General features: G+C 41.1%; 2 protein-coding genes across 3 annotated transcripts in view; one reads left to right on the forward strand and one right to left on the reverse strand.

The window, feature by feature from the left end:
- Positions 1-387: 387 nt before the first annotated feature.
- ND-B12 (NADH dehydrogenase [ubiquinone] 1 beta subcomplex subunit 3) lies at positions 388-2,829 on the reverse strand. Its single transcript, XM_084593269.1, has 2 exons — positions 2,533-2,829; positions 388-716 (listed from the first exon to the last, which is right to left on the reverse strand). Exons 1-2 carry the CDS (start codon positions 2,688-2,690, stop codon positions 536-538), a joined length of 339 nt encoding a protein of 112 aa, XP_084449395.1. The 5' UTR covers positions 2,691-2,829; the 3' UTR covers positions 388-535.
- A 181-nt stretch (positions 2,830-3,010) lies between these two features.
- LOC146197970 (maspardin-like) overlaps positions 3,011-24,701 on the forward strand; it is a 36,269-nt gene continuing 14,578 nt past the window's right edge. Inside the window, exons 1-4 of one of the 2 annotated variants that reach the window (XM_084593262.1) lie at positions 3,011-3,237; positions 3,573-3,660; positions 7,238-7,399; positions 21,566-21,792. In XM_084593262.1, the coding sequence (XP_084449388.1) occupies positions 3,221-3,237; positions 3,573-3,660; positions 7,238-7,399; positions 21,566-21,792 (494 nt within the window). In that variant the 5' untranslated portion in view covers positions 3,011-3,220. The remainder of the gene's footprint in view (positions 3,238-3,572; positions 3,661-7,237; positions 7,400-21,565; positions 21,793-24,701) is intronic. The other variant, XM_084593261.1, reaches the window with a different exon arrangement.

The following is a 24,701-nucleotide window of genomic DNA, read 5'->3' on the forward strand; positions in this document are numbered from 1 at the left end:
GAGAACTGCCTGTGAACCTTCACACGATGTATTGTATGCTAGGGGTATCATGGAGTCTTCAGTGAAACAGTCCGTTAAACATTTGGGAGAATATGCCTCTTGTAGAAAATGTGTCCAGATGCTAGCACCAATGCATTGTTGCATAGGCCACATGCCCCACTTGTAGGTCTGTCAGCCACTAAAGTGCACACACAGTTTTTTTGTTTTTACCTTTCCGCCGTCAGTGTTCCCTCTGTCCTGCAAGCTCCCAGGATCTCCAGCCAAGAATTGCTTCTAGAAAGCAGACTCCACAGTACCATACCTAGCGACTAAAGACAAAGGAACATGAAGGGCACAGCCATTACTGTTCTTGTTCAATGAGCCAACAAAAATGTATTCGAAGTGTGCTCATATAGAAAAATTCAAGTGGGTTTTATTTGTCCTGAATGTTGGACATGGTAATGAGTAGACAATTCGAAGAGGGAACTAACCGAACTTCACAGCAGCCAAGGACTACTACACAATGATTTATTTACTAGCTTTTTTTTTCTTGCAATTAGTGATCGGCCTGCCCATGGTGATGATCATCCTTTGCAAATGCATAATCGTATGCCTTCTCCAAGACAACTGTGCCAACAGCCAGCAAAAAGCCAGGCTTCATTCCACGTGTAACAAGATTCTTGAAAAGCACCTTCGAGGGTGTCTTGTTGTATTCGCTGTAACGCCACACTTCATTCCTGAAATGTATTTAAAGAAAAAAAAGTATTGAAGATTACTCTCGGAACCAGACTGTTCTTATTGTTGCTCGGCAAACTACTCAAAACAAAGGTAGCAATCAAATTATTCAATTTAGCACGATAAACACCAGCAAATTGAGGGACTTCAGAATCGACTGTTGGCCTAATTGGTACATGATAGGAGTAGATACACTGCACAAAATGAACAGAACGCAACACAGAAATACACACGGACAAGGATTTCTGTGTTGCGTCCTGATCATTTTGCATCGTGTATCTAAAATTAAGGGACGTTACTCCGTGTGACGCATCATCACTTAGTCGACCGTACGAAAACATGAATGCAAGTGTAAGATGCCAGGCTAGCTGGTACTGCATAACGAAATATAACAGCGCAAAGAACGGCATGAAACATGGAAGAAACACGAACACGGGCGCTGACATCAGCCTACGAAAACTCAAGGCGTCGAGGGAGAGACTACAGAAGGTAGCAGTGGTGATGGTGACGAGGGAGACCAGTCCGTGAAAGCGGAAGCCGAGGATGAGGCCTCCTCATCGAGCAAGGAGGGTGAAGAGGACAATGAAGCCGGTGGTATGGGAGTGACTTTCTGTCTCTATGTCACAAGTGTCATCCTATCCTGTAACAGTATGCACAGCACAGCATGCAGGGTAGAAGTCGTAAGAGACATGCTGTGATCACATTTGTCTAAAGCACTTAAACTGTGTGATGCAGAGCAAATAAAGTCAAATCATAATGCAGCTGCTTTGTTAGGGGTGACGTGCTTGTACCTTGTATTATCAGTAAAAGTCAGTACTTTCATTATTTCACTTACTCCGCACAGCACTACTCGTGCACTCTAGCCAAGTGTGAATGACTGTACAGTCGGCGGTAGTCAATGAAGGCATGGGACACTACACTGAAACTTTGTGACTGTCTATTGCTGCCAATGCCACGGAAAACGCAATCCAAACCTTCATATCAGATCCTCGCAATAGCGGTGATAAATATTTCGACAGCAACCTTTCAAGCAGTCTCTACCAAGAGCCCCTGCTTTTGCATAAAAGACCAATTTTCGTGCCTCAAGTATTGGTTGCTCACTGCTCTGTGTGATTTTGTTATGTGAAGGTAAAAATCAATCTTTTACTTTTACATCCAAGAAATGCCCCAAAAAGGGCACTGTTTTGAAATGTCAAAAATGGCTCAGCAATTCAGCGCAGCTGCAAACTGTTGCGAACCAATAACTTTTCGAGGTGCTAAGTGCCACATTAACAGTTGGGCAACAGCAACATGACTGCAGTCTCAATACAGAAAATGGAAAGTGCTCTGCGCGTTACAGTGCACCTACTTATAAACTTATGTGTCATGCCTTGACAAAAAAACTAACATCTTTTTCAAACCTAGTTTTCGGCAATGCGTGAACCTGGAGGGACGTTTTCAGTTAGATCCCGCAGACTACCGCGAAACCTCATTCATTACTAGTTAACATTTCATGCTGTTTTTATCCAGCTGCCACGTCCATGCGGCTGTCCCGTTCTCGTCAAAGGGGATTCCAGTGCCGTGTGTAGCTATTTCATTGTACGTCAGATGTTACAGAGGTTCGTGTAAAAGCAATGCGAAGTCATGATCGATTCGGCAGGCTACATAATTAGGGGAGCCTCGACACAAAGCAATCTCACTGTAAATGTCTTGCCAACCAAGTCGTTCTCTGTGTGGTGCAGAAAACCAAGCGCTCTAACAAGAACCAAAGTACTGTACATGAAACCTCTATAGATATTGACTCAAATGAATCGTCTTATGTAAAAAATGGAAGTTTACCTTATCCAGGGGTCCCTAAGGCCCTGCAATGCCAATGTGTCTCTCACTTTCATGAGCCTTGGCACATCCTCGACTTTGTAGATTCTGTAATCTGGCACGGGCGGAGGTTTCGGGGCATGATGTCCGTGATGACCATGCTCGACGACATCACTACCCATAACTGTTAAGCAGTCCTCCGAGGTAGACAACTAGAGCAACAACTTCGATCTAACCAACGTTTTCTATAAACGTTGGATCTAACCGTGCTTGCCGTGCCCTTACGCCCTTTGCTTTCTTGGCTTCCTGGCCGGTTTGGCTAGGTCTGGCTATAGTCTGGCTATAAATTATTTCATTCGGCATTTTTTCTTTCTGCAATTTTAATTTCGTTCTGTTATTTAAAAAAAATGAAGATTTAAAAATTTTATTCACACGGTTTCTGGAACTATATATTACGCATCTCTTTGAGATAAAGAAAATGGCGAAAATGCGGCGATGTAAGCGTTGATAACTCAGTGACAGCTGTTAGTCTGCTGGAAAGTGGTAAAAGCTGTAGTAGTGGGAAAGCAAAGGCAAACCGCCCAAAATTTGGGGCAGTGCGTGGTTACGCGAGGTCTTGGTGGCATTTGTGGAATTTATGGTCGTTTTCGTACAGGTTTCCTACGATTACAGCCAAAGGATATCAACTGTGTATTAATGCTGCGTGATTACTATGAGCACTGAAAGAGTGTAAGTGTCATCATATGATACGTTGTGCGGCACTGAATCAGCCCCCCGCCTCAACCTCGACGCCGAAGATAAGCAGATTGATAGTTTATTGAACATAGTCTTGGAAAAGGTCTCTCCGTCTAACATTAACGTTCGTTGTTGTGAATGTCTGCATTCATTCTGTCATTTCAGTCTTGTCAACGCTCAAATACGGGTTCATATGACAGACGTTGTTCGCGACTGGTGCATGTGTTTGACTGTGTTGACAACCGTGCTGAGTGGTGATAAGTTGACGCTCCTGATTCTATTTTTCTTTTGTTTTTCTTTTTTTTTTTTTTTCTTTTTTTTTTCCCCAGGTTCAACTTGCTGAGCAGCAAACCTACAAGCGAAATCGCCCAATCGCCTGAATATGCTAGCTTCAGGGCCACCATCCCCCAGAAAAAGGTTCTTCTTCTCCGTCGCCTTTAACAGGACTGCGCATGAACAGGAAGGAGCCTTTACCATTACAGCTCACGCTTATGCTGCAAGCTTTTCATTAGTTCACGGAAACGATTGTAGACTAGCTATTACTTATGATTGGGGTGTTCAAACGTGTCCACTCGTTTGCCTAAATCACTTAAACAGCATGTGGCAAAATGTTGCCAATACTAATCCTCATTTAGGCTATTTTGGATAGCATAATGCTATCTAAACAAGAATATAGTTCCAGAAGGGAGCAGGTCGCGAATGTTTCAGGTCCTGAATTCTCTTGTCTGGTTCATACATTACTTGAGCAGTGTCGTTGATAAGCTGCAGAAATTTTTTATGTCAATTTTGCATATTGGCATGTATTTTTGGCTGCACTCTTCACAGTATATATTGAAACGTTTGTGTTAACTTTCACTTTCCTTATTCATCTGCACTGTTCCTTTTTTAGCTTAATCAGTGGCAAAAAAACTAGCCTATCATACTGTAGTTTATCATTTCAGCTGCAAGCGCAAGTGTTCTGATAAATACTGAAGTTTTACAATTTTCTGCTGTTCTTACTTGCTACAAGAAACTGATAACATTACGATGAAAGTGAAAAGTAGCACATGCAGTCTTGGCGCTCGGATGGGGCATGGTCCTTAAAACCATCTCGGTTTTGCTTTATCTCCAACATTAATGCTCAGAAATATCTCTATGTTCATTTTCAGCATTTAGATTGAAACGTTTGGCAATCAGATTAAACTGGCTGGGGCTCATACAATTCGAGTTGCCATTTGGATTAAATGTGTTGCCGCTTGGATTATATTTCATGACATACTAAATGATCGGTCACCTCTTGGATTATTATGTTGGTAGTTCGACTGGATTTGCCGGTGGCTGGATTACAGCGGAGTTGAAACGTAGTGGCATGCATGTGCTGTGCGATGTCAGTGCATGTTAAAGAACCCCAGGCTATCGAAATCTTTTAAGTCCTTCACTATGGAGTGTCTCGTTGCCTGAGTTTCTTTAGGACATTAAACCCTACAAACCAAACCAAACTTCAACTGAATTCAGCAGGAAAGCTTGTAGTGCATAATTATGTTTCTCAAATGTAGGCTGTACTCCAAATCATTATTTTTAACTACTGAAACACTATAACTAACTTTTCAGATCTGGCATGCACCAACGTTGAAGGTCCAGGTAGGACATGGGAGTGGCTTTGCCAATGGATATTCACATTTCCTTATGCACATGGCCTTACCGCAGTGGCTCAGGGTTATAGCTCTCAATTTCTGAATTAAAAGACACATGATTGAATCCTGGCCGCAGTGGCCGCTTTTCAGTGGAAGAAAAAGCAAAGCACTTGTGTTCTTTACGGTGTCAGTGCAGGTTAAAAAAATAGGTGGTTGAAATTTCTGGAGCCCTCTACTATGGTGTTTTCAAAGCCTGAGTCGCTTTGGGACGTTGAACTCCATGAACCATAACCATAACTTATGCAGATAGTAGTACTCCTGTTCCTGGAGAGCACTGAACAGGTTCTCAGGTTCTTGCAATGAGGTATTAAACAAGACAGCGGCATAATAATTAGCGTGAATATGTTCAAGTGTAGAATTTTATGTAAATGGGTTTGAGCAAAAGCGCTCTAAGTAGTCATGTGCTTCCGCTAGATACTGACCTTGGTCGTGGTCATGAAGTGCAAAAAAAAAAACGAAAGCACTGGAACTACACAAGTACCTATGTCGCGTCATGCCTTTCTTCATCCAGCTTTTTTCCACTTGTTCACCATAAATATGTGCAATCTATTAACTCAGTTCTGTAACCTTGGCATCATGTTGCTCGCTGAACATAGCCATTTTAATGATCCAAACGCACACCCACCACGCTAAAAGGGCTCCCTTCCCTACATTTTATTATATATTTTCACATGCTGCGGCCCTTTCAGAGATAGTACAAACGGTACAGATTGCCAGCCACATACATTCTAACACTACTGGAAAGAAATAAAGAGCACTCAAATAAGTCATACACGCACAAACTTGATGCTAATAGTGAACCGAAGCTTGAGTTCGCTCCAGGATGCCAGCGCTCGACCGCGGCAAAACCTACGCGTAGCCGCGCTCACAGCGCATGGCTGACTGCAGAGCCTGTGCAGCATGCCCGCACGGGGCACGTGCGAGGTGCAGCCGCACATGTCCACGGAGCAGAAGAATGAGGACAAGAAGGAACAGTCATGTAGAGACACGCGCAAAGCCGATGCTCTTCACCAGTGGGGCTTCTCATTTTTCCATTTTTCAGTTCTTTGCTGACAAAGAGATTGGTTGTAAACGTTTTTCTTATAGATGCTAAGAAATTAATCATCCAATAGACTGTCGCTACTGCGCACAGCTACAGGTCCTGAAAAATGACCCAAGTAGCACCAAACATTAGAAGAATGTGTAATGTGTTGTATTGTTTTTAAGCATTATTTTGATGTTACAAAGAAATGTTGTTTCAGTATAATCTTCTACTCATTAAAACAATATTTGAATATTAACTATAAAACAACATAGGAAATATATTTCAAGCACTGATTTCCAGCACTTCTGAACTTTTTCTTCTATTAAGCATATATTTTATATAACACTTCAATCTTTGAGATGATGCCTGCCATGCAGTGCACGCATAGCTTTTAAATCTTGTTTGGAAGCTTTGCTTATTATCCATTTGCCACTATCACTCAAGGGGCACCCATCTATGATGGATATATGAGCTTGGCTCTCTGCTATTCGTTCAGAAGTGAATGTAGGAGTTGTGCTGTGCTGTGGTCTTTGCAAAACTTGTAGCATCACAAGTGGCGGGCCTACATGCTCGTGAAGGGTTGCTTTATCATTTTCAACGTTATATGTATGTTGCATACATGTTAAAGTGATGTTGTTATATGTTTACTGAAACATTATTCTAGCACTTATATCTAACATTGCTGTTACATTACAACATAAAGCACATTAAGAACGTCAAAATAATTTTCGACGGAAACAAAAATGTAACATTGCTTTAATGTTTCGGTGCTACCTAGGGAGCCGCAAACATTGTTTTCAAAGAGTGCTTGGTGGCTGGCTCTGACAAATAAAAACAAAAAAAATTATGAACGCGGATTCGCTACTCGAAGGCAAGAGCTAAGACGGGTAGTAACCCGGGGCTGCATCCCTTGTGTTGTTAAGGTGTAGGAGAGTAAAGAATGATGTGAAAGCCCCAATGTCTCTGTCCCTGTTGTCCAGAGAATGAAGGATGCAGCCTTCTCGTGGAGAACCATTGATATGCATGTACACAGCGACAAGTGCTCCTTTGTAATGTATATGCTATGTGTAAATTTTGCATTGCTGCCACTTTGGGTTGGCAAAATATATATTTTTTATTTTTATTTTGTTACTGTTTGGAACTGCCTCAAAAAATTCCATGCCTCACTATCACTAAGCTTGTGCCATTTGTGCCTAAGGACAAAAATATGCCCATTGAAATCGAGATGAGGTTTATTTGGTGTACCAGGACTTCTGTAGCATATCATAAGGAACTTCATTCATTTTGCTGATTTCAGGTGATTGTAGATGAAGGTGGCTCTAAAGTGTGGACTTACTATGACCATGGACCACGTAGCATCTCTTGCCCGCTTGTTTGCTTGCCACCAATCAGTGGTACAGCTGATGTATTCTTCAGACAAATCATGGCCCTGACAGCCAGGGGATACAGAGTAATATCAGTAAGTACAATGTCCTGTATACTTGAGTAGTCCTGTGTAGTCTGAATAAAAATGGGGACTTGGCACATCTACAAAAACATATATTTGCAGTGGTTGTTTCGTACCTGCATTTTTGTTTAACTAATAGGTCGTTTAACTACAATGAAATATTATGCAGTGCAGACACATACCTATATTTTCTTCGTAAGCAAATATAGATTTCTCTTTTTGATTTTTTACTTAATCAGCTATATTTTGTGACATGAGCTAAGGTGCTCTTTATCCTTTTGCATGTGTGCCAACCACGCAGCCATAGATTAGATAACAAGCCACACGAACAAAAGTAATTTTCTTCCTTTTGTCATCATTACACATTACACTGATTTCCTTTTGCTTAGGCTTTTTGCTTCAGCAATATTTGTTACATTGATCTTCATACCTACATCTCCAATTGTTCACAACCTTTCTTCCTGTCTGTTGTCTGGCATTGAATAGAAGATACCACAGAAAAGTGAGTGCATGGGGAATATGAGGGGTACTGACGTGGCTGGCTCTAGACTAATTTCAGGTATCTGGTGTTCTTTGAAGGGGGATGAGACAAAACTATTTTCATTGTTCGAGTGAAATGTAACCAAAATTGGTGCAGGTATTTAAATTCATATACCTGCATTTTGTTTTAAACTCACTAGTACAGTTGTCGAGTGATTGAAATTAACACAGTCAATGTTTTACCTGGGGCTTAAATAATCAAGAAATAAGTACCCAAATTCTTTTAGGATCTTTGCAAAGCCTTCTGTGCAATGAAGGTGTTTTTTTAAATGCCCAGTAGCTGTGGAAATAACAGTGAAAGAACAGCATATATATTTACATGAAAACGTTCCTTGCAAAAATTATTTCCATAAAATATTGCAAGTGTAGGCAAAAGAAGAGCTGTATTGCATTCTTCAGCATTCAAAGATTCACGTGGAAAAGCAGAATTGCTTTACTGTCATTCATTGCAAACTGCCAGAGGGAATAATTGTTCTTTTTTTTTTTTTTTTTATTCATGCACCTTCATTGCACTCGGGGGGATTACAGTAAGAAGGCACGTTACAAAACATCAGCAAGTCAATCGCCAAGCAAAAATGGAACATTCAAATGAGAACACAATAAATAGGTAACATCTTCAACACAGACAACTTGCCAGCAGCATACAAAACTAAAAAAAGAAAATCAGAAATGCAGTAATCTTTCACTGCAGCCCATAGGTGCTGCATCAGCAGAACTGGAAAAGTGGTTTAAGCCGCTGAAACAACATGTTCTGGAAGTATTTTCTGTTTTATATTTCGTGGGAAAAAAGATTACTGGTATCTAGGGGTGCGCTAGGCTGTTCCATTTGTTTGCAACTGTTGTCTTTTCTCGCGGAGATAAACGTGGGCGGCTTTAGATAAAGGTCTCAATGAACTGAAACGTTCCCCGTGCTATTTGCTATTCGCTTTGGCAATGTAAGCCTACATACAGAATGGCGTGCTTCTAGCGGGTGCCAAGAAAGCGCTTCCTTCAATGCATTGACAGTAGTATTATACGTGTAGGGATTAGTCACAAAGCATGCAGCCTATCTTGAACAGCTTCTGATGTATTTATAAATGTATTAGAATTCTCGTCCCAGACTGCCGTGTCATATTCTAAGATGGAGCGAACATTAGTGAAATGCGAAGTTTCCTTAACATCATGAGGGGCATCCCTGAAACTGCGCTTGATGCAATTAAATGCGCGGCCAGGTTTCATAGTTGCATATTCTACATATGTGTTACATGTGAGGTTTGAAGAGAAATGATACTAAGGTATTTAAGTCTCGTTTGTTTTATTTATTCTCAATACTACGAGCAACTTGTAGAGACCTGAATATGTGGGCATTGTATTCATCATAATTAACAAATGATGATGAAAATAGCCAAAACAGCTTTACAGCAAAACAGCAATAATTCAAGAAGTCCTTGCAGCTTAGGAGACTGAAAATGCCTCACTAATTTGTGCAAGCAACTAAAAAGAATGCATACAAGTTCAAAGAGCGAAACATGGAGATTACAGACTGTTCACTATATAACGAAAAGGAGGAAGCAACGTCTAACTAATTTATTTTAGTCCAAGCCACGGCACGTAGTTTGGAACAAAAACTTAAGAAGAACCACGGGATAAGCGCTTACTCATAACTGAAAGCTTATCAAGGCATGCAACCGCACTATCATGTAGTAAAATAGATGGCTTGCTAAATTCTTCGTTGGTAGGCTTCCATAACCTCGCATGTTAAGCAGGTTGGGTGCTTGTACAGGACATCACAATAGTGCAAGTAAGGAAGGGCATTATCAACAAAATTAGTAGATTTGTTAGTATTCAAGTTATTTGTATGCTCTCTTCAAAGGTGTATTAATGCACTGCCCCATCTGCCCGATGTACACTTGTCCGCATGACATTGGAATTTTATAAACTACCTCCTCAATGCATGGCACAGACTCTGTCTTGTGCTGAATACCATAGGTTATTTCAGATTCCTTTATTTCCTGACCCTTTTTTCAAAATAGCACAAACAAGTTTTGGGGTGCAGGAAAAACAACCCCATTTTATACCTTTTTGCCACATTTTTAAGATTGTTTGGCAGGCCTTTCGAAAACAATGGTCCTGTGAAGGTGATGGAAGCTGTGCAGAAAAACTTTACCCTAGTTTTGACAAAGCTAGGAAGGATAAAAGCCAGAGCTCAGCATTTTGTGGAAAGTTTGAGCCTGGAACGGCTTAATGCAGGTGTCAATAAGACCAAAGGCCTTAGTTCAAAAATAATTTTCTCAGCGAAGTGTCACAAAAGAGGCATGCTGTTTCGAGCTACTATGACAGAGAGGAACACTTCGCAATAGGAAGTTTCAGGCTGTTCGCAGCCACATTTAGCTTCCTTGGCTATTAATGACCCATTGAGAGTTCGCAACTCTGAGGGTGTCTTAAATTTCCTTCAGCATGAAAATACAGATGCATACGGCCTTCAATGTAGATTAGTTAAATTTTCTTTGGCATGAAAATACAAATGCATATGGCCTTCAATGTAGATTAACCAGTTTGTTCTATTTCCTCTGTCACAATGAATTTATGAGGGCTGTTTCAAAATTTGTTACATTTGATAATGGTGAGGAGCAGTTTATTAGCAGTTTATGAGCAGTTTTGGCATTTGTGGAGTTGGCTTCCTTAAGCTGCTATCTTTCAATTTATGTTCATTAAATGGGAAGGAACACTGTATAGCCAAAAAGCAGGTGTTTGCATTGGATCTAAGGTAGCAACAGTTCTAAGGGATATTTTTTTGTCCCTTGTTAATCATGGCATTCAAGAAAACATATTGAGGATGGCATCACGCATTTGTCATTATGTTAATGACTTCTTAATTTTTTTCTTTTGAGAAAACCAACTTTTCTAGATGCATGACCAGTGTACTTAATGTATTTAAATAAAAATGCTCTAGGTCTACACTCTACCGCTGAGTTCACAGTTGATAGCAAGTAACAGTTTCTAGATCTGTGTTTGAAAGTTGAGATGGGGCATATCTTTTGGGAATACCTACCAAGGAGGGAAAACCATTGTTAAATTATAAATCGCATCGTTCCAAAATAGTAAACAGGAATTGTGGTCTCATCTCTGGTGTCTGCATTATCAAAATCTTGTACCCACTTGGTAATTAATAGCTTCAGTGAACAAATTAAGACTCAAGGAATCTGGATACCCAGATGATGTTAGGTTATTGGGCTGTAACAATGTAGCCGAAAAGCTTAAAGGTCTATGGACCAACACCGTGTTTACAAACAAAGGGGCCGCTCGCGGCATCGCAGCCGACTGGGGGTGAAAAATAGGGTTAGCGCCCATAGAAATACATGGAACCGAAATATTTCTAAGCAGTTTTTTAATGTCATGAGACGCCTATGATGTCCTTATTCGGTGCAGAGTAACAATGAGCATCCTAGAACAGATCGTGAAAGTATGAAACTCATGACCGAGGCGAAGTATTTTTAAAACACCGTGAAACGTATGGGGGTGCGAGTTGGGAGGGCGACCCATAAAAACACGAGTAAACGCAACTTACCGCAGCATTTTTCTCATTTGGAAGAGCACCAGAAGTGGTGGCTGGTCGTTAAACGTTGGCCAGCGCTTTGAAGAAGTATGCTGCGTCATTGCAGAGGCGTCTACTTTTAAAACTCCCCGAATAATCTATGTTGCGAATCCAGACACCCCCAAAATGCTCATATAGTGAATCACATAGTTTTGTTTACAGTCTGATATGCTGCCGCATGGAGTAAATTAGCTTGATAATAATGTCCCTCAAGTGATACATCCTAGACAGAGTTACATTTAAATGGCAGTTGTCAAACGCCGTACGACAATACAGACCGAACGAGAGTCGCGCATTGCAGCAGATGACAGCGCAGCTGGTGATACCCACCGCAGCCGCCTCCAGCTCCGGAGCGTCTGTTAGCGACAGTGCCGGGGGTGCATTGCCGTCTGCAACTGTGCGCGGTCAGTTTATCGTGCTGTGAACGGTCCCGCAAGTCGTCAGATTTGCAGTACTTGCAAGGGAATGTAGTGTGCCATGCAACATAAGGTCGGCGCGTGATACAAGACGTTCACCAAAAAACGAGAAGGGTTCAACGCTGCTGAACCGAGTAAAATGTTGCAGTAAGTTGTATTTACATGTGTTTCTATGGGTCGCTCTCCCAACTCGCACCCGCATACGTTTCGCGGTATTTTAAAAATACTTCGCCTCGTTAATGAGATTTCATACTTTCGTGATCTGTTCTAGGATGTTCATGGTTGCTCTGTACCGAATAACGACATCATAGGTGCGCCATGAAATTAGAAAATTGCTTTGAAATTTTTCGGGTCCATGTATTCCTATGGGCGCTAACCCTAGTTTTCACCCCCAACCGGCCCATCCTGGTAACAGAAGCGCCACAGCATCGCGCTTACGTCACAGATTGGGGTTGGTCTATAGACACCATATTTTGGGTGCATTTTTCTTCTTGTTAAGGATGCATAATTCATTCGTGTATATCAATCCGCACGCAGTTTTCGCCTACGACCGCTACATAATATACAATTGAATTTTCTTTTCTCGCCAGTTTTGGTTTCAGTAGCCAACGAGATGGTTGTGACGTCACAATCATGTCTTTATGCGCGGCACAAAAAAACAGCGATATAATCGCTGATTCTTCACTTGTAGTGATTCCAGTTCTTGAGGCAGGCTGGCTTTACCATTGTAGTGAATTCAAATGACACAACAATGATTATATTGCTGTACTTTCATCCCTCGCATGACCTAGACTTGACTGTGACGTCACAGCTATCACTCGGCTGTTGAAACTGAAACCGAAACAGGTGAGAGAAAAATTCAATTATAAATTATTCAGCAGTTGTAAGAAAATATGAAATAGTGTTCTGTGTACAGTAATGTCTTAGGCATCATTACAAAGAATAAAGCACGAACCTAAAAATGATGCGCCTACATTCCTTCGACTTCAGCTTTGGTGCCTAGTCCAGAAAAAGGGAAAGAAAGAAACAAACAAGGTTGCCGTTCTTCCTTATGTACACCGCCTTTCACATGATCCTAAAAATGTGGCAAATGGGTTTGATATAGGGGTTGTTTTTTCTGCACCCAAGAAACTTGTGCTATTTTGGAAGAAAAGGCTGAGGAACTAAAAGAATCTGAAAACATTTTGAGAGCACTGTGGGATCTACACTGTAAAAAATGGGGAAGCGAGTGTTGCTGCTGCACACGATGCATCAAGTTCGCTCTCATTATTATCAACTAAATGCACTGTCATTATCATCGCTACTGTCATCATTGTCATTATCACTAATTGCAGCATCATTGTCATCGCTAATATCATCCTCATGGTACAGAATTATGATGTGCATTTCACGATCTCAGGCGTGGCGCAGCTGGTTAAAGCGCTAAACTGGTTATCTGAAGGATGGAGGTTCGATTCCTAGTGGACACAGGGTTTCTTTTTTTTTCTGATGATGTCATCAGGACAATTGACAAGTGACATATCAGCGCGCAGATCCAATGCACAGTTTCAATGTGCAGATCCAATGCACAGATCCTATGCACAGATCCCATGCGCAAATCCGACGTACAGATCCCACACACATCTCACGCACAACTCTCACGCACGAGATTTCGTTCCAAAAGCCTTGAAAGGCTTTTGCATTATCAGCCTGTGGGGTTAAGCACAAAACAAACTGTGTGCCATGCACTGAAAAGGTAGTTTATAAAATCCCAATGTCAACACTGACAAGTATACATTGGGCGGGGCATTAATACACGTTTGAAAGAGCAGAAAAATAACTTGAACGCTTGGAAATTTACTAAATGTCAACCATATCCGTGACTGCAAATCATGATTTCCTTCCTTGCCCCTGCAGGGGGTTTCTGTTAAAGCAGATGTTCGCATGCACTGCACGACACCACGGACCCCGAGCACCTAGGCTTAGCCGTGCGTAGCATCGCCATGTCTGGCGAAAAGGGAAGGGGACCCTGGTGGTTGAGCCGACACCAAGTGCTTGGATTTTTAAGGCCTCTCAGCAGAGGTAACACACCACTTTGGCCCACGCCTGCCATAGACCTCAGGGTTGACCCACCGGGGGAAATCGGCAGTTGCCTGTCCTCCCCTCCATCTTTCATTTTCCTATCTTCTTTCTTACAACTGTCTTGTCTTTTCCTACCTTCTTCAATTCTTCCTCTTTCCAGGCAGCGAAGTTTAACCTTGTGTGGCTGACTACCCTGAGTTATGCCATACTGGGTTATAGTATGGTGTACGGCTTGCGTGGGCAGGACTTGCTGGCAAATTCCTGTCCCGTCCCCACGTTGGGCTGCATGGTGCGTGGCCGGCACTGCAGCTGAACAATATACATTTTTTATGGCTTCTTCTTCCAAACAAGCTGATCACCTTTCCAAAACAAAAAAGGTGGACCGAAAGTACTGCACAATTTATTTTATTTTGTTTTTAAATTCAGAGAGACCTTTCTAAAGTACCATTACTCTGCACAGTCATGGGCAGTATCGAAGATACATGCATCTTCGATAGTATCTTTAGATATATTTTGTGTATCGGTATTAAGTATCATGTGCTGAAACTGAAAGTAGCAGAGTATCGGTTTAACTTGAAAAGTGCATAAAAAACACAAGGACAACAGCAAGAGACAGAGACACGAGCGCTCGTGTGTCCGTCTCTCTTGCTGTTGTTTGTGTGTTTTTTATTTGCTTTTCAGGTTAAACATGTCTGACCAATTTGCCCAAACGCAGCCATTATGGAGTATCGGTATCAAAAATACATTCTTAAAGTATCATGTATTTTGAAGATACTCGATACTAAAGGAAAATTCAAATGTTGAAACCTCTGCAAGACTTTGGGTTGACTGCGCTCGCTCAGACTGTATACTACAGGCCCTGAGACAGCTCGGCTTGTAGTACTGCCTGAGTTCCCTACAAATGCTCCGGCCCATCAGTGTCAACCACACTTCCAGATTTCCTTTCTTTAAAACTAAAGGAGGCAATGGTAAGTAGGGGCTCACGAGATGGTTTACTTTGAGCACCGAGTGCGTACCACGAACCTCGTAAGCATTTAACAGACGCCCAGAGAGATAGGCGAGCACGCGGTAGGGATCAACACATTGCTGCTGTACCCGCTCTAGCCCCCCTTTGCTGTGCGTTGTCAATTTTTTTGCGAAAAATATTTGAGCAAGCCTTGAATAAAACTTCTAAAGATATATCTATCTTAAAGAAACAACTAAGTTTTGAAATATGCAGATTGATTGAGGCCATATTAGCTATTTTCTGTTAAAAAAAAAATATATATATATATATATACTATCTTTTATCTAAAACCAGCCGTAGTTCTCCAGTGACTCTAGTGAACCTAGAGTTCCCTAAGTACCTTCAGGATGCTTGAGTCAACGCGGCTATGGTTCACTCTTACATGCTGATAAAAGGCATCTTCGTCTAATACAACAATGCAGTGTGCTTGTTTGCATATTTAAGAGGTTTTTCTCATTTGCGTCGCTGTTAGTATGCCCACATCGCGCTCGTTCCGGACTAAATACCGTTCAGCCATTTTATTTTTCATGTTCTCCTTTTAGCATTTAACAATATGCAGAGCTTCAAAAGTTTGTTATCACACTAATGGCAATATAACTGCTCAGTTCTTCAAATGCACACAGGTTGCACCTTTGTATTTGTATGTATAGCCAAGAGCTCACAGGTCGATTCTCATGAAGAGCATTAGTTTAAAGAAATATTTTGCTAGGCTGCCTGTGGAAGCAATCGCTTAACTGTAACCATGGCTTCAATTTAATGTGGAGTCTTGACGAGGACAGCTGCCCAAACAACTCCGGGCTGGCGTATTCGTTAAGGAGGGAGATGAGGTGGAGGAAAGGCAGGAAGGTTAACCGGTAAAGAAACCGGTTTGCTAATGTGCGCTGGGGGAAGGGGGTGAGTGGATATAAAAGTGATGGGTAAGAGAGGGATGGGTGAAGTCAGTATAGACACATCCCTTTCAGAAAAACTATGCTATAGGAATGCTCTAAAGATTCCAGAAAGCACGGTAAAAGAAAGTACCGAGTATCTGTATCGAAACTCGATTTCGATCCTGTGTCTTGTATCGGCATTGGAAATACAATTTTTCAGGGTTCAAGTACAGGTATCGAAGATACTTTTTCAAGGTATCTTGCCTAGTCGTAATTCTGCATAGTGACATCAATGAAAATCAGCCAGACTATTGTCCGCATTTCTTAGTATCCAAATCTCTGACAGACGCCCTGGGTCCAGGCTACAAAGTAACTAAACTAGCCTGTGGTAACTTACTCCTTAAAGTTCGAGACAGTGCACAATACTCCAAACTTGCAAACCTTACCTCTGTTGGGGCACACCAGCCTCCATAACAGACCACAGGCCCTTGAGCACAACTCGTGGTGTAATATCTGAAAGGGACTTCCTAAATCTTACTGAGCAAGAAATGTAAGAAGTACTCGCTGACCAAGAAGTAATAAAACGTCCATCGAATCAAGATCCAAAAATATGAGGAAATACCCACTAAGCATCTGGTCTTGACATTAAACTCGAGTATTTTACCCGAATCAATTGAAATTGGATACATGAGGATCCAAGTATTATGCCCCTACATTCTTAGCCACCACTGATTTTTCAATTGTGAGAAGTATGGTCATAGTTCACTAAGTTACCGTGGACACAAAAACCTGTGCTAAATGTGCCTCAAGGGAGTATTCATCAAACAGCAGTGACGCTGAACCACACTGTGCCAACTGTTAACGTGACCACGCAGCATACTCGCGGTCGCGCCCAAGCTGGAAAAAAGAAAAGGACATCATAACTTTAACGATAACAGAAAATATAACTTTTATATTTTAAAATATAACTTTTAAATATAACTTTGCACAAGGGATTTTGGTGTTCACAGCAAAACCAGACTGCTCCAAAGTGGTGTGTGGAGGCGGCACACCACAGCAGGATCCGGCCTCTGCCCAGGCAAAGCCAGAGGCAAGGCTATCTCTGTCCCAGGAAGGGCCAGCGAAAGCTGCCCTGTAATCTTCGAAACAGGGCCCGCAGTTCCCCAATCGGGATCCCACAAGGCTTTCTCCCAACAAAAGCCTGACACTCACACATCCGCAGTGCAACCGTGGACGTCCAGCGCCTCTCAACAGGCGATAGACACAAGCCCTTCTTCGCCACCACTGCAGCGGCAGCAAAACTCTCGAAAGGAAAAAAAGAAAGAGAAACATCATAACAACCCTCAACAAAACGGAACCTTAAGCTTTTAACTACGTCCTCCATAACTCACTTTGTATGCATTCCTCATACGTTAGAACTGTCTTAGCCTCATCAAAAACTACACCGATGTAAGAGATCTTTTAAACTCATTTCTGCCCAGTCGTTTTATGTCTGCAAGAGACAAACTTGAGAGCACAACATAAAAGTATTTTTAAAAAATACAGTCTTTCATAATGACCGAGAGAAAGCAAATAGGCTATCTGGTGGTGTAGCTATTGTTGTACAGATTGGTGTGGCAACTCGTGAAATGAAGCTTAAAACAAAGTATGAAGCTGATGCTGTAACTGTGCTCCATTTTAAAGCTATAACAATATGTTCCATATACCTTGAGCCTCATTAAACAGTTACACTTGCCATTTTACAAACACTTTTAATGCAACTACCGGAGCTGTATCTGGCAGTCGGGGATTTTAACACGCACTCCTCTCTTCGGGAGAGTGAGCGCACAGACACAAGGGGCTGTAGTTTAGAAGGCAATCTTAAGCAACAATGTCTGCCTGCTGAATACAGGCAAGCAAACTTATTGCTCCCCAAGCACAGGTACCATGAGCTATTTAGATCTGACGTTTCGTTCATCTATTTTTACTGATCTTAAATTGGATATTTTAGACTATCCATACGGAAGCAATCACCGACCTGTTGTCATCAACGTACTATCACTACCATCAATAACTTTGACAAAACCATGCCGCTGGAAGCTTCATTTAGCTGATTGGGTACGGTTTCAATCCCAAGCCAGTCTTGATAAAATAATATTTGATCTTAGTGTTAATGATATAATGAATTATTCACCACGTGTATTATTACTGTGGCACCACCTAGTCATTCCTCAGACCTTGGGAATAGAACAACTGAATCATAAACCTTGGTACTCACAAGAATGCTGAGAAGCGAAAAAGCAAAAATAAAGAATGGGGATTTTTGTAGCGGTACCAAACGCATGAAAAAGTGATAAAATTCAAGTAGGCAAAATCTAAAGCTCTGCATATTCGTCGCACAGCTGCAAAAAAAAAAAAAAAAAAAAAAAAAAAAAAAAAACAAAAAAAAAAAAAACAAAAAAAAAACAGCAGTAACGTCAAAGAAAGGAGCAGATTCGTAAAGTAAATGGACGCTTTTCCCCTTTCACGATCCCTTTTTTCACAGCCCCTGGTACACAGACAGGTGTCGATGAACAGGCAGACATACTAGGTGAGCACTTCTTCCAGGTTTCTAGTTCCTTACACCACACAGACTCATTTCTAAAACAAAAAAAGCACTGCTTAAAAACAAAAACTTCCCACAAGTGGCAGCGTCAATGAACCTTACAATAGTCTCATCACCTTTCAGGAAATCTGTAGAGTTCTGGCCGCTGGTAAACAGACTGCGCCCGGGCCTGGCGAAATTCATTACCAAATGCTTGCTCTTCTCTCAGGACCTACAGTAAAGGCATTTCTCGAGCTTTTTAACAAAATATGGATATCAGGAAAAATACCCAAGGCTTAGAAGAAAGCACTAATCGTACCATTTCTGAAACCAGGGAAGCCGCCAATCTCCCCTGGCAGTTATAGGCCTATAGCACTAACAAATTGGCTCGCAAGTCCTTTTAAAGTGTCCTAAATATTAGGGTAATGTTTATTCTTGAATCCTATAAACTTCTTGACGTCCATCAGTGCTGTTTCAAGGAAGTGTGTTCAATAACTGACCACCTTGTTTGATTTGGACATAATCCAGGAAGCGTTCATATACAAACTACATTGTCTAGCTGTTTTCTTTGACATGGAGAAGGCGTATAAAACAACATGGAGGTTTGGTATTCTCTGCGATTTAGCAGATCTGGGCGTATAAAACAACATGGAGGTTTGGTATTCTCTGCGATTTAGCAGATCTGGGCATCCGGGAAGAATGTTACACTATTTGAAAGATTTCCTGTCAGGCCATCATTTCTTGTTCGGCTAGGTTCACCGCTTTCTAGGCATTCTAAGCATGACACTGTTTATCGTAAAGGTGAATTCTATTAGCAATGTAATCCCAAAATTTATAATCTATTCAGTCTATGTTGACGACCTTCATATTGCGTGCACATCCTCGAGTGTATCGACGTGCGAGAGGCAAATACAACTTACATTAAACAAACTAGTGACTTGGGCCTACAGAAATGGATTTAGGTTTTCTCCGCACAAAACAGTAGCTTTGCTTTTCTCACTTGAAAGAGGCCTGCAGATTGACCCCACACTATACCTAAATGAAACCCTCTTGCCTGTAAAAAAAGAACAAATTCTTTAGAATAACATTTGACAAAGAACTCACTTTTCTGCCACACGAAGTAACCTAAAAAAAAATCTTTGCAGTCTTTGAATATACTGAAAGTGCTCTCAAAGAAGCACTGGGGATCTGACCGGACATGCCTACTACACATCTACAGCTCTCTAATACGCTCTGTTGTAGACCATGTATGCATAGTGTATCGATCGGCAAGACCATCATACCTTAATGAACCGGATTCAGTACATAAGGCCGAGCTTCGCCTTTCATGTGGAGCCTACAGAACACCTCCTATCCATAGCCTGCTTGCAGAAACGAATGAGCCTCCTCTTGAATATAGAAGAACCACACTTACATTCGCATACATCTTAAAATCAGATCCTTCCGAAACACATCTGCTATTCAGTTGTAACAGTGTCCATCCAGAACAATTTTCACCAATAAACCTCGTGCCACCAGGCCCCTTCTCTTATGATTTGAACAAGTGTGTTGAGATCTGAACACACTGAATTGTTTGCCTGGCACTGCCAAAAGTCATAACTCACTACTTCCATGGTACAATTTTCCAGAAGTCTGTAACCTCACCCTCACACTGTTGTGTAAAACGTGAACTCCAAAACGTCATTCAAGAATTTCATGAACTCGAAAAAAAAAAAAAATACACCACCTTCATAGACTTCTATACCCCCCACGGTTCAAAAACAGGTGATCATGTTGGAAGTGCAGTGGTACAAGGATGATGGAAGAAAATAAGATTTCCACAGTGCCCATCCATCTTAATCGCTGAGTGCTTTGCCAACTCTGTCGCTTTACAGAAAATAGTGAAAAAGAGTATTGCAAACAGTGTTATTTACACAGACTCCCTTAGCGTACTCACAGCCCTTCGACCCATTAATGCAGTCACACCGCTGCTTGGAGACATCATACACAACATAACTGCCACTGCACAGGGACTAAACATCAAATTCTGTTGGGTCCAAAGTCACTTTGAAATCGAAGGAAATGAGAGAGCAGATGTATGTGTGGCTCAAGCCTGAAAGAGACAAATTAAGAAAATAAATGTGCCATTTAAAGATTGCATGAAATTAACACATTGTAAACAGGGAGATAAATGGCAATCAACTTGGAATAATGCAATAAATAACAAATTTCACTTAATGAAGCCTGTGTTGGGAGAATGGAAATTAAGTACTCACCAGGAACGTTTTAAGGAAGTGATTGTATGCCACCTTTGTATAGGACACACACGTCTGACACATAACTTTCTACTCACAAAACAAGAAAAACATATGTGATGCATGCTATGATGACTTCACTGTAAACCACATCTTGTACTTGTCTAAAATATTCAATACACTAAGGAGAAAACATTTCACAAAGTTCTACAATTAACACATTCCTTTACACTCGGCATTGGTTTTAGGTGAAAATGCTTTTGGTGATTTATCCTGCATATTTAGTTTTTTGAAAGAAGTTAACATCATACACAAACTAAAGCTCAAAATAATTACAATCTGTAAATATACCAAACCGGTATTTAACCTTGTGATTGGCGCATGATAGCCTCAGTTGCTTATGCACCGCTAAACCCAGCACAACACAATACAATACAACGTTTTCCGTCTTTGCACTATTGTGATATGCTGTACAAGCACCTGACCGGCCTAACACATGAGATTATGGAAGCCTAGGACATGAAGAAAAAAACGAGGTTGTGGTTAGCAAGCTATCTATTATACTACACGATAGTGAGGTTGCACACCTTGATTCCACATAGCAACATGGGCTTTTCGTTTGTCCGCTTGTTGATAGGTTGGCCATTTTTTCTATAAATTGTGTGCTTTCATTGAATAAACTTTCGGCTGTGAATCAACGCCCGTCCTATGGTTCTTTTGCTCCTGTCTGTGTTTTGCATTGTTGGCCGTTCAACAAAAACGTGAAGATGAATCAGCATCAATGATGGATACGGTCAGACGGAGCCATTTGCTTGTTTCTAATGGAAAGAAAAAGTTTAATAATGTAGGTGAAGTGTCCCACCCATTTCTTTCTGAATGCAATGCATTGTTGCAGTGCAAAATGACTGTTTGCAGCTGGAGTACCCCGTGTACTGGACTATGCGTGAATGGGTAGTTGGCTTTCGGAAGCTCCTGGACCATCTACAATTGGACAAGGTGCATGTGCTGGGAGCCTCTCTGGGTGGTTTTCTGGCCCAAAAGTTTGCAGAGGCCACCCACACCTGCCCCAGGGTCCACTCCCTGGTGCTGTGCAACAGTTTCTCGGACACCTCCATCTTCTCCTACACAGACACTGCCGTGCTGTAAGATACTCATCTTTACTCAGCTTTCCAACCTAGTTCGATTTATTAAAATAAAATTTCACATCTACTCTACTCAGATTAATATTAAATTTTATATCCTATACCTTGGTCAATAAGGAGGCTCCAAAGGTTAGGGCTAAAACTTAAAAAAGTGTGTAAATTCATATTAGAATGACGCTTCTTCCTTAGTGTTTTTTTTTTTTTTTGTGGTGTATGAAACCATAAAGCAGGCTAGCCTTTTCCAGTTAGTTGCCGAGTGCACATGCATTCAAAGCAGTTCTTTCTGCCCTTCATGTTGACAATAGTGTATCTAAGTGTGCTAAGACATGCAGCATTTCTTTGCTATTTTAGGCTACGTTTTCCAGTCTGTGTAGAAATGTGCAGCATGAAGAAACTACTTATTTTGCCAATGAGTAACTCAGCAGAGTGCTGAGTTTTCCACCTGCTATCACAGAGACAAAAGGGACAAAAGAGATATGACCTGGCTGACAGTACAGGGCTGGAAAAAAAAAAAAAAAAAAAAAAAAAAAAGCATTGTGAGGAAGTTGTTGCTATCACTGCACACAGAATGAAAGGGTGCATGACGCACAGTTATTTGTTGCATGCACCCTTTTCTTATTTGAGGGTAGTATTTGATCAGATTTGTACCAGCAGACGAAATGGTACATATAACTAAATTATCTGCTAGAACCCCTCATGGTATTTGGTGAAATAAGAGCCAAGGGAGGAGAGCAGTGGGCAGTGCTCTCATCTGCTGCATCTTTTTGACATTTTGCATTCCAAGGAGGAAACTAGTTAGAAAACTAAACCAAGTACTATTCTTTTATGGTTTCATTGGTTTCAATTACTTAAATTTTTCTTTACTACAGCTGTTCAAATCGTTCGATTTGCACATTGAAACGAAATTTCCCACATAAGTATCGGGCCGCTTTTGGACCAGGACGATACCTCAGCTTCGGAATTAGGTTTTGTTGTTCACCTTATCACTACAAATGTTGTGTAATAAGCACTTTTTTGTGTGTGTGTTCTTAGAGGAGGTTTTTTTATGCAGTAATCAATATGCTACTGAAATTCCTTGCCAGCACTATGCACCATTTTATACAAATTGAATTCATTGTAAAATATTTTTCCGCAATGTTGTTTCCTCCTTTTTCTTTCTTTGTTTGCATGTCTATCTAGTGGCATTCTGTTGGTTGATTTACTGCCGATTTTATTTCTGCATGTCTAATAAAGCACAAGATATTCCGTGCTATTAAAGAGAAATTAACAAAGCTTTTGAATGGCCTAAAAGTTATGCCGTTTTTGCTGCTTAGCAATTTGAGATGTGCGGTTGTTGATAGCCGGTGGTTCACTGGGCTGACCAGTTTGATGGATGACTTCTGCATAGCCAGAGAAACTACATTTTGCTGTGTGGTGATTGGCTTGTTTCTTCTTTAATATCCATATTTCTCTGCCATATTTTAATCAGTTTTGCCCTTACTTGCTTTTATGCATCCCTCCCTTTTGCAGCTGTTTTTTATTCTCGTGACGTAAGTTGCATGTGCACGTTTTGTGCTGACTGACATCCTGTGACCAATTTTCATTTTGGTTTTTTGTTCGTGTTCTCTTTATAAATTGACTTCATGTCTAAGAATTTTGATTGTGCCCATTACACTTTCTGCAGAGGAAGCATGCTCACTTGGGCTATTTTGTTCTGGCAGTGGATTTTATTGGGCAATACTTGATTTTAATTAAAATAGCCTAACAATGCTAAAGGGCATTTGAGGGAAAATTAGCATAAAACAAATGGCTATGCTAGACTGATATCTTATGCTGCCAAAGCACTACTAGCATCATTTTCTTTTCAAAATGGGTGACTTTTTTTTACTAAGAAAGTTGTAAATGACATCCTTGATTTTCTTCATTTGCCCCTGCAAAATGGTGGCAGTGATTAATTGATGTCATTCATCTATTAACTGAATGAAATGACAAATCTCTCAGCCTATCAGATAAAACGGGAAAAAAGCTCTCTCTGTACGTTGTGCCACCTGCCTGTTTTATAAACTTGCCTGCTAATAGTGGCCTCACCATCTATATGGAGTGTGAACAGTTCTGAGAGCTAGGGCATTACTGGTACTTCTGAAAACTCTCTGTACGTCTTTGTGCAGGCTGGCTAGGCGGTGTGCAAAGCCTTCACATTCTCGTATTTCAGCAGAACTGGCTACTCTGCTTTCATATTCCAGTAGTACTTCCCATTGCTTTCAGTGAAGTGTTGCATATGGTAGCAGTGGACCAACCATAACCAGAAAATATTTCACTTGGCAAGGCACAGTTGCCAGAATTCTCTGGAGGTGTTGCTGCAGTGCTTTCTTTTTTAATTTTCTGCCTGATCCGAGCCCTGTTAGGTAAAAACTGCATTTCTGTAATATTTACAAACCTCTCTTTTCTTAAGAGTTTGGCTCACATTTTTTTTGCTAATAACGCTTGCACTGTGTCATATTTATAACAGCCTCATGCCCTTTTGTTTTTTTTTTTCATGGCAATGTGCTTATGAACTGCCTTCTCTCTCTGCACCACAAGACTGTATCCCAATCATCTGCAGCAAGATATGAGTGAATGATTAAATAGCGTAAAGAAAAAAAAATGGAGGTCAAAGAAAAGTATAGAAGTCGTGAGGCTCTGGTAATCATCGAATGATGACTTACTTGGTGCTCTGTTTCACCGAAGATGCCAGACGCTGGCCTTGAAAAAAGAAGGCTTCATCTGCAATGTTTTGCAGTGAAAAAGCAAATATGCTCAGACTGTCAGCCAAAGCAAGTGAATAGTGTCATAGGGTCTGCATTCATTCAAACCATCCTTATTGCTCAGAGTTGGGACACCACGTCCTGCGCTGTAGTCAAGCTGTGTTATGGGGAGACTTCGACCGCATG

The sequence above is a fragment of the Amblyomma maculatum genome, chromosome 2, assembly GCF_055883805.1.
Source record: "Amblyomma maculatum isolate TAMU_Amacu chromosome 2, ASM5588380v1, whole genome shotgun sequence".
In the NCBI taxonomy this organism is placed as follows: Eukaryota; Metazoa; Arthropoda; class Arachnida; order Ixodida; family Ixodidae; genus Amblyomma; species Amblyomma maculatum.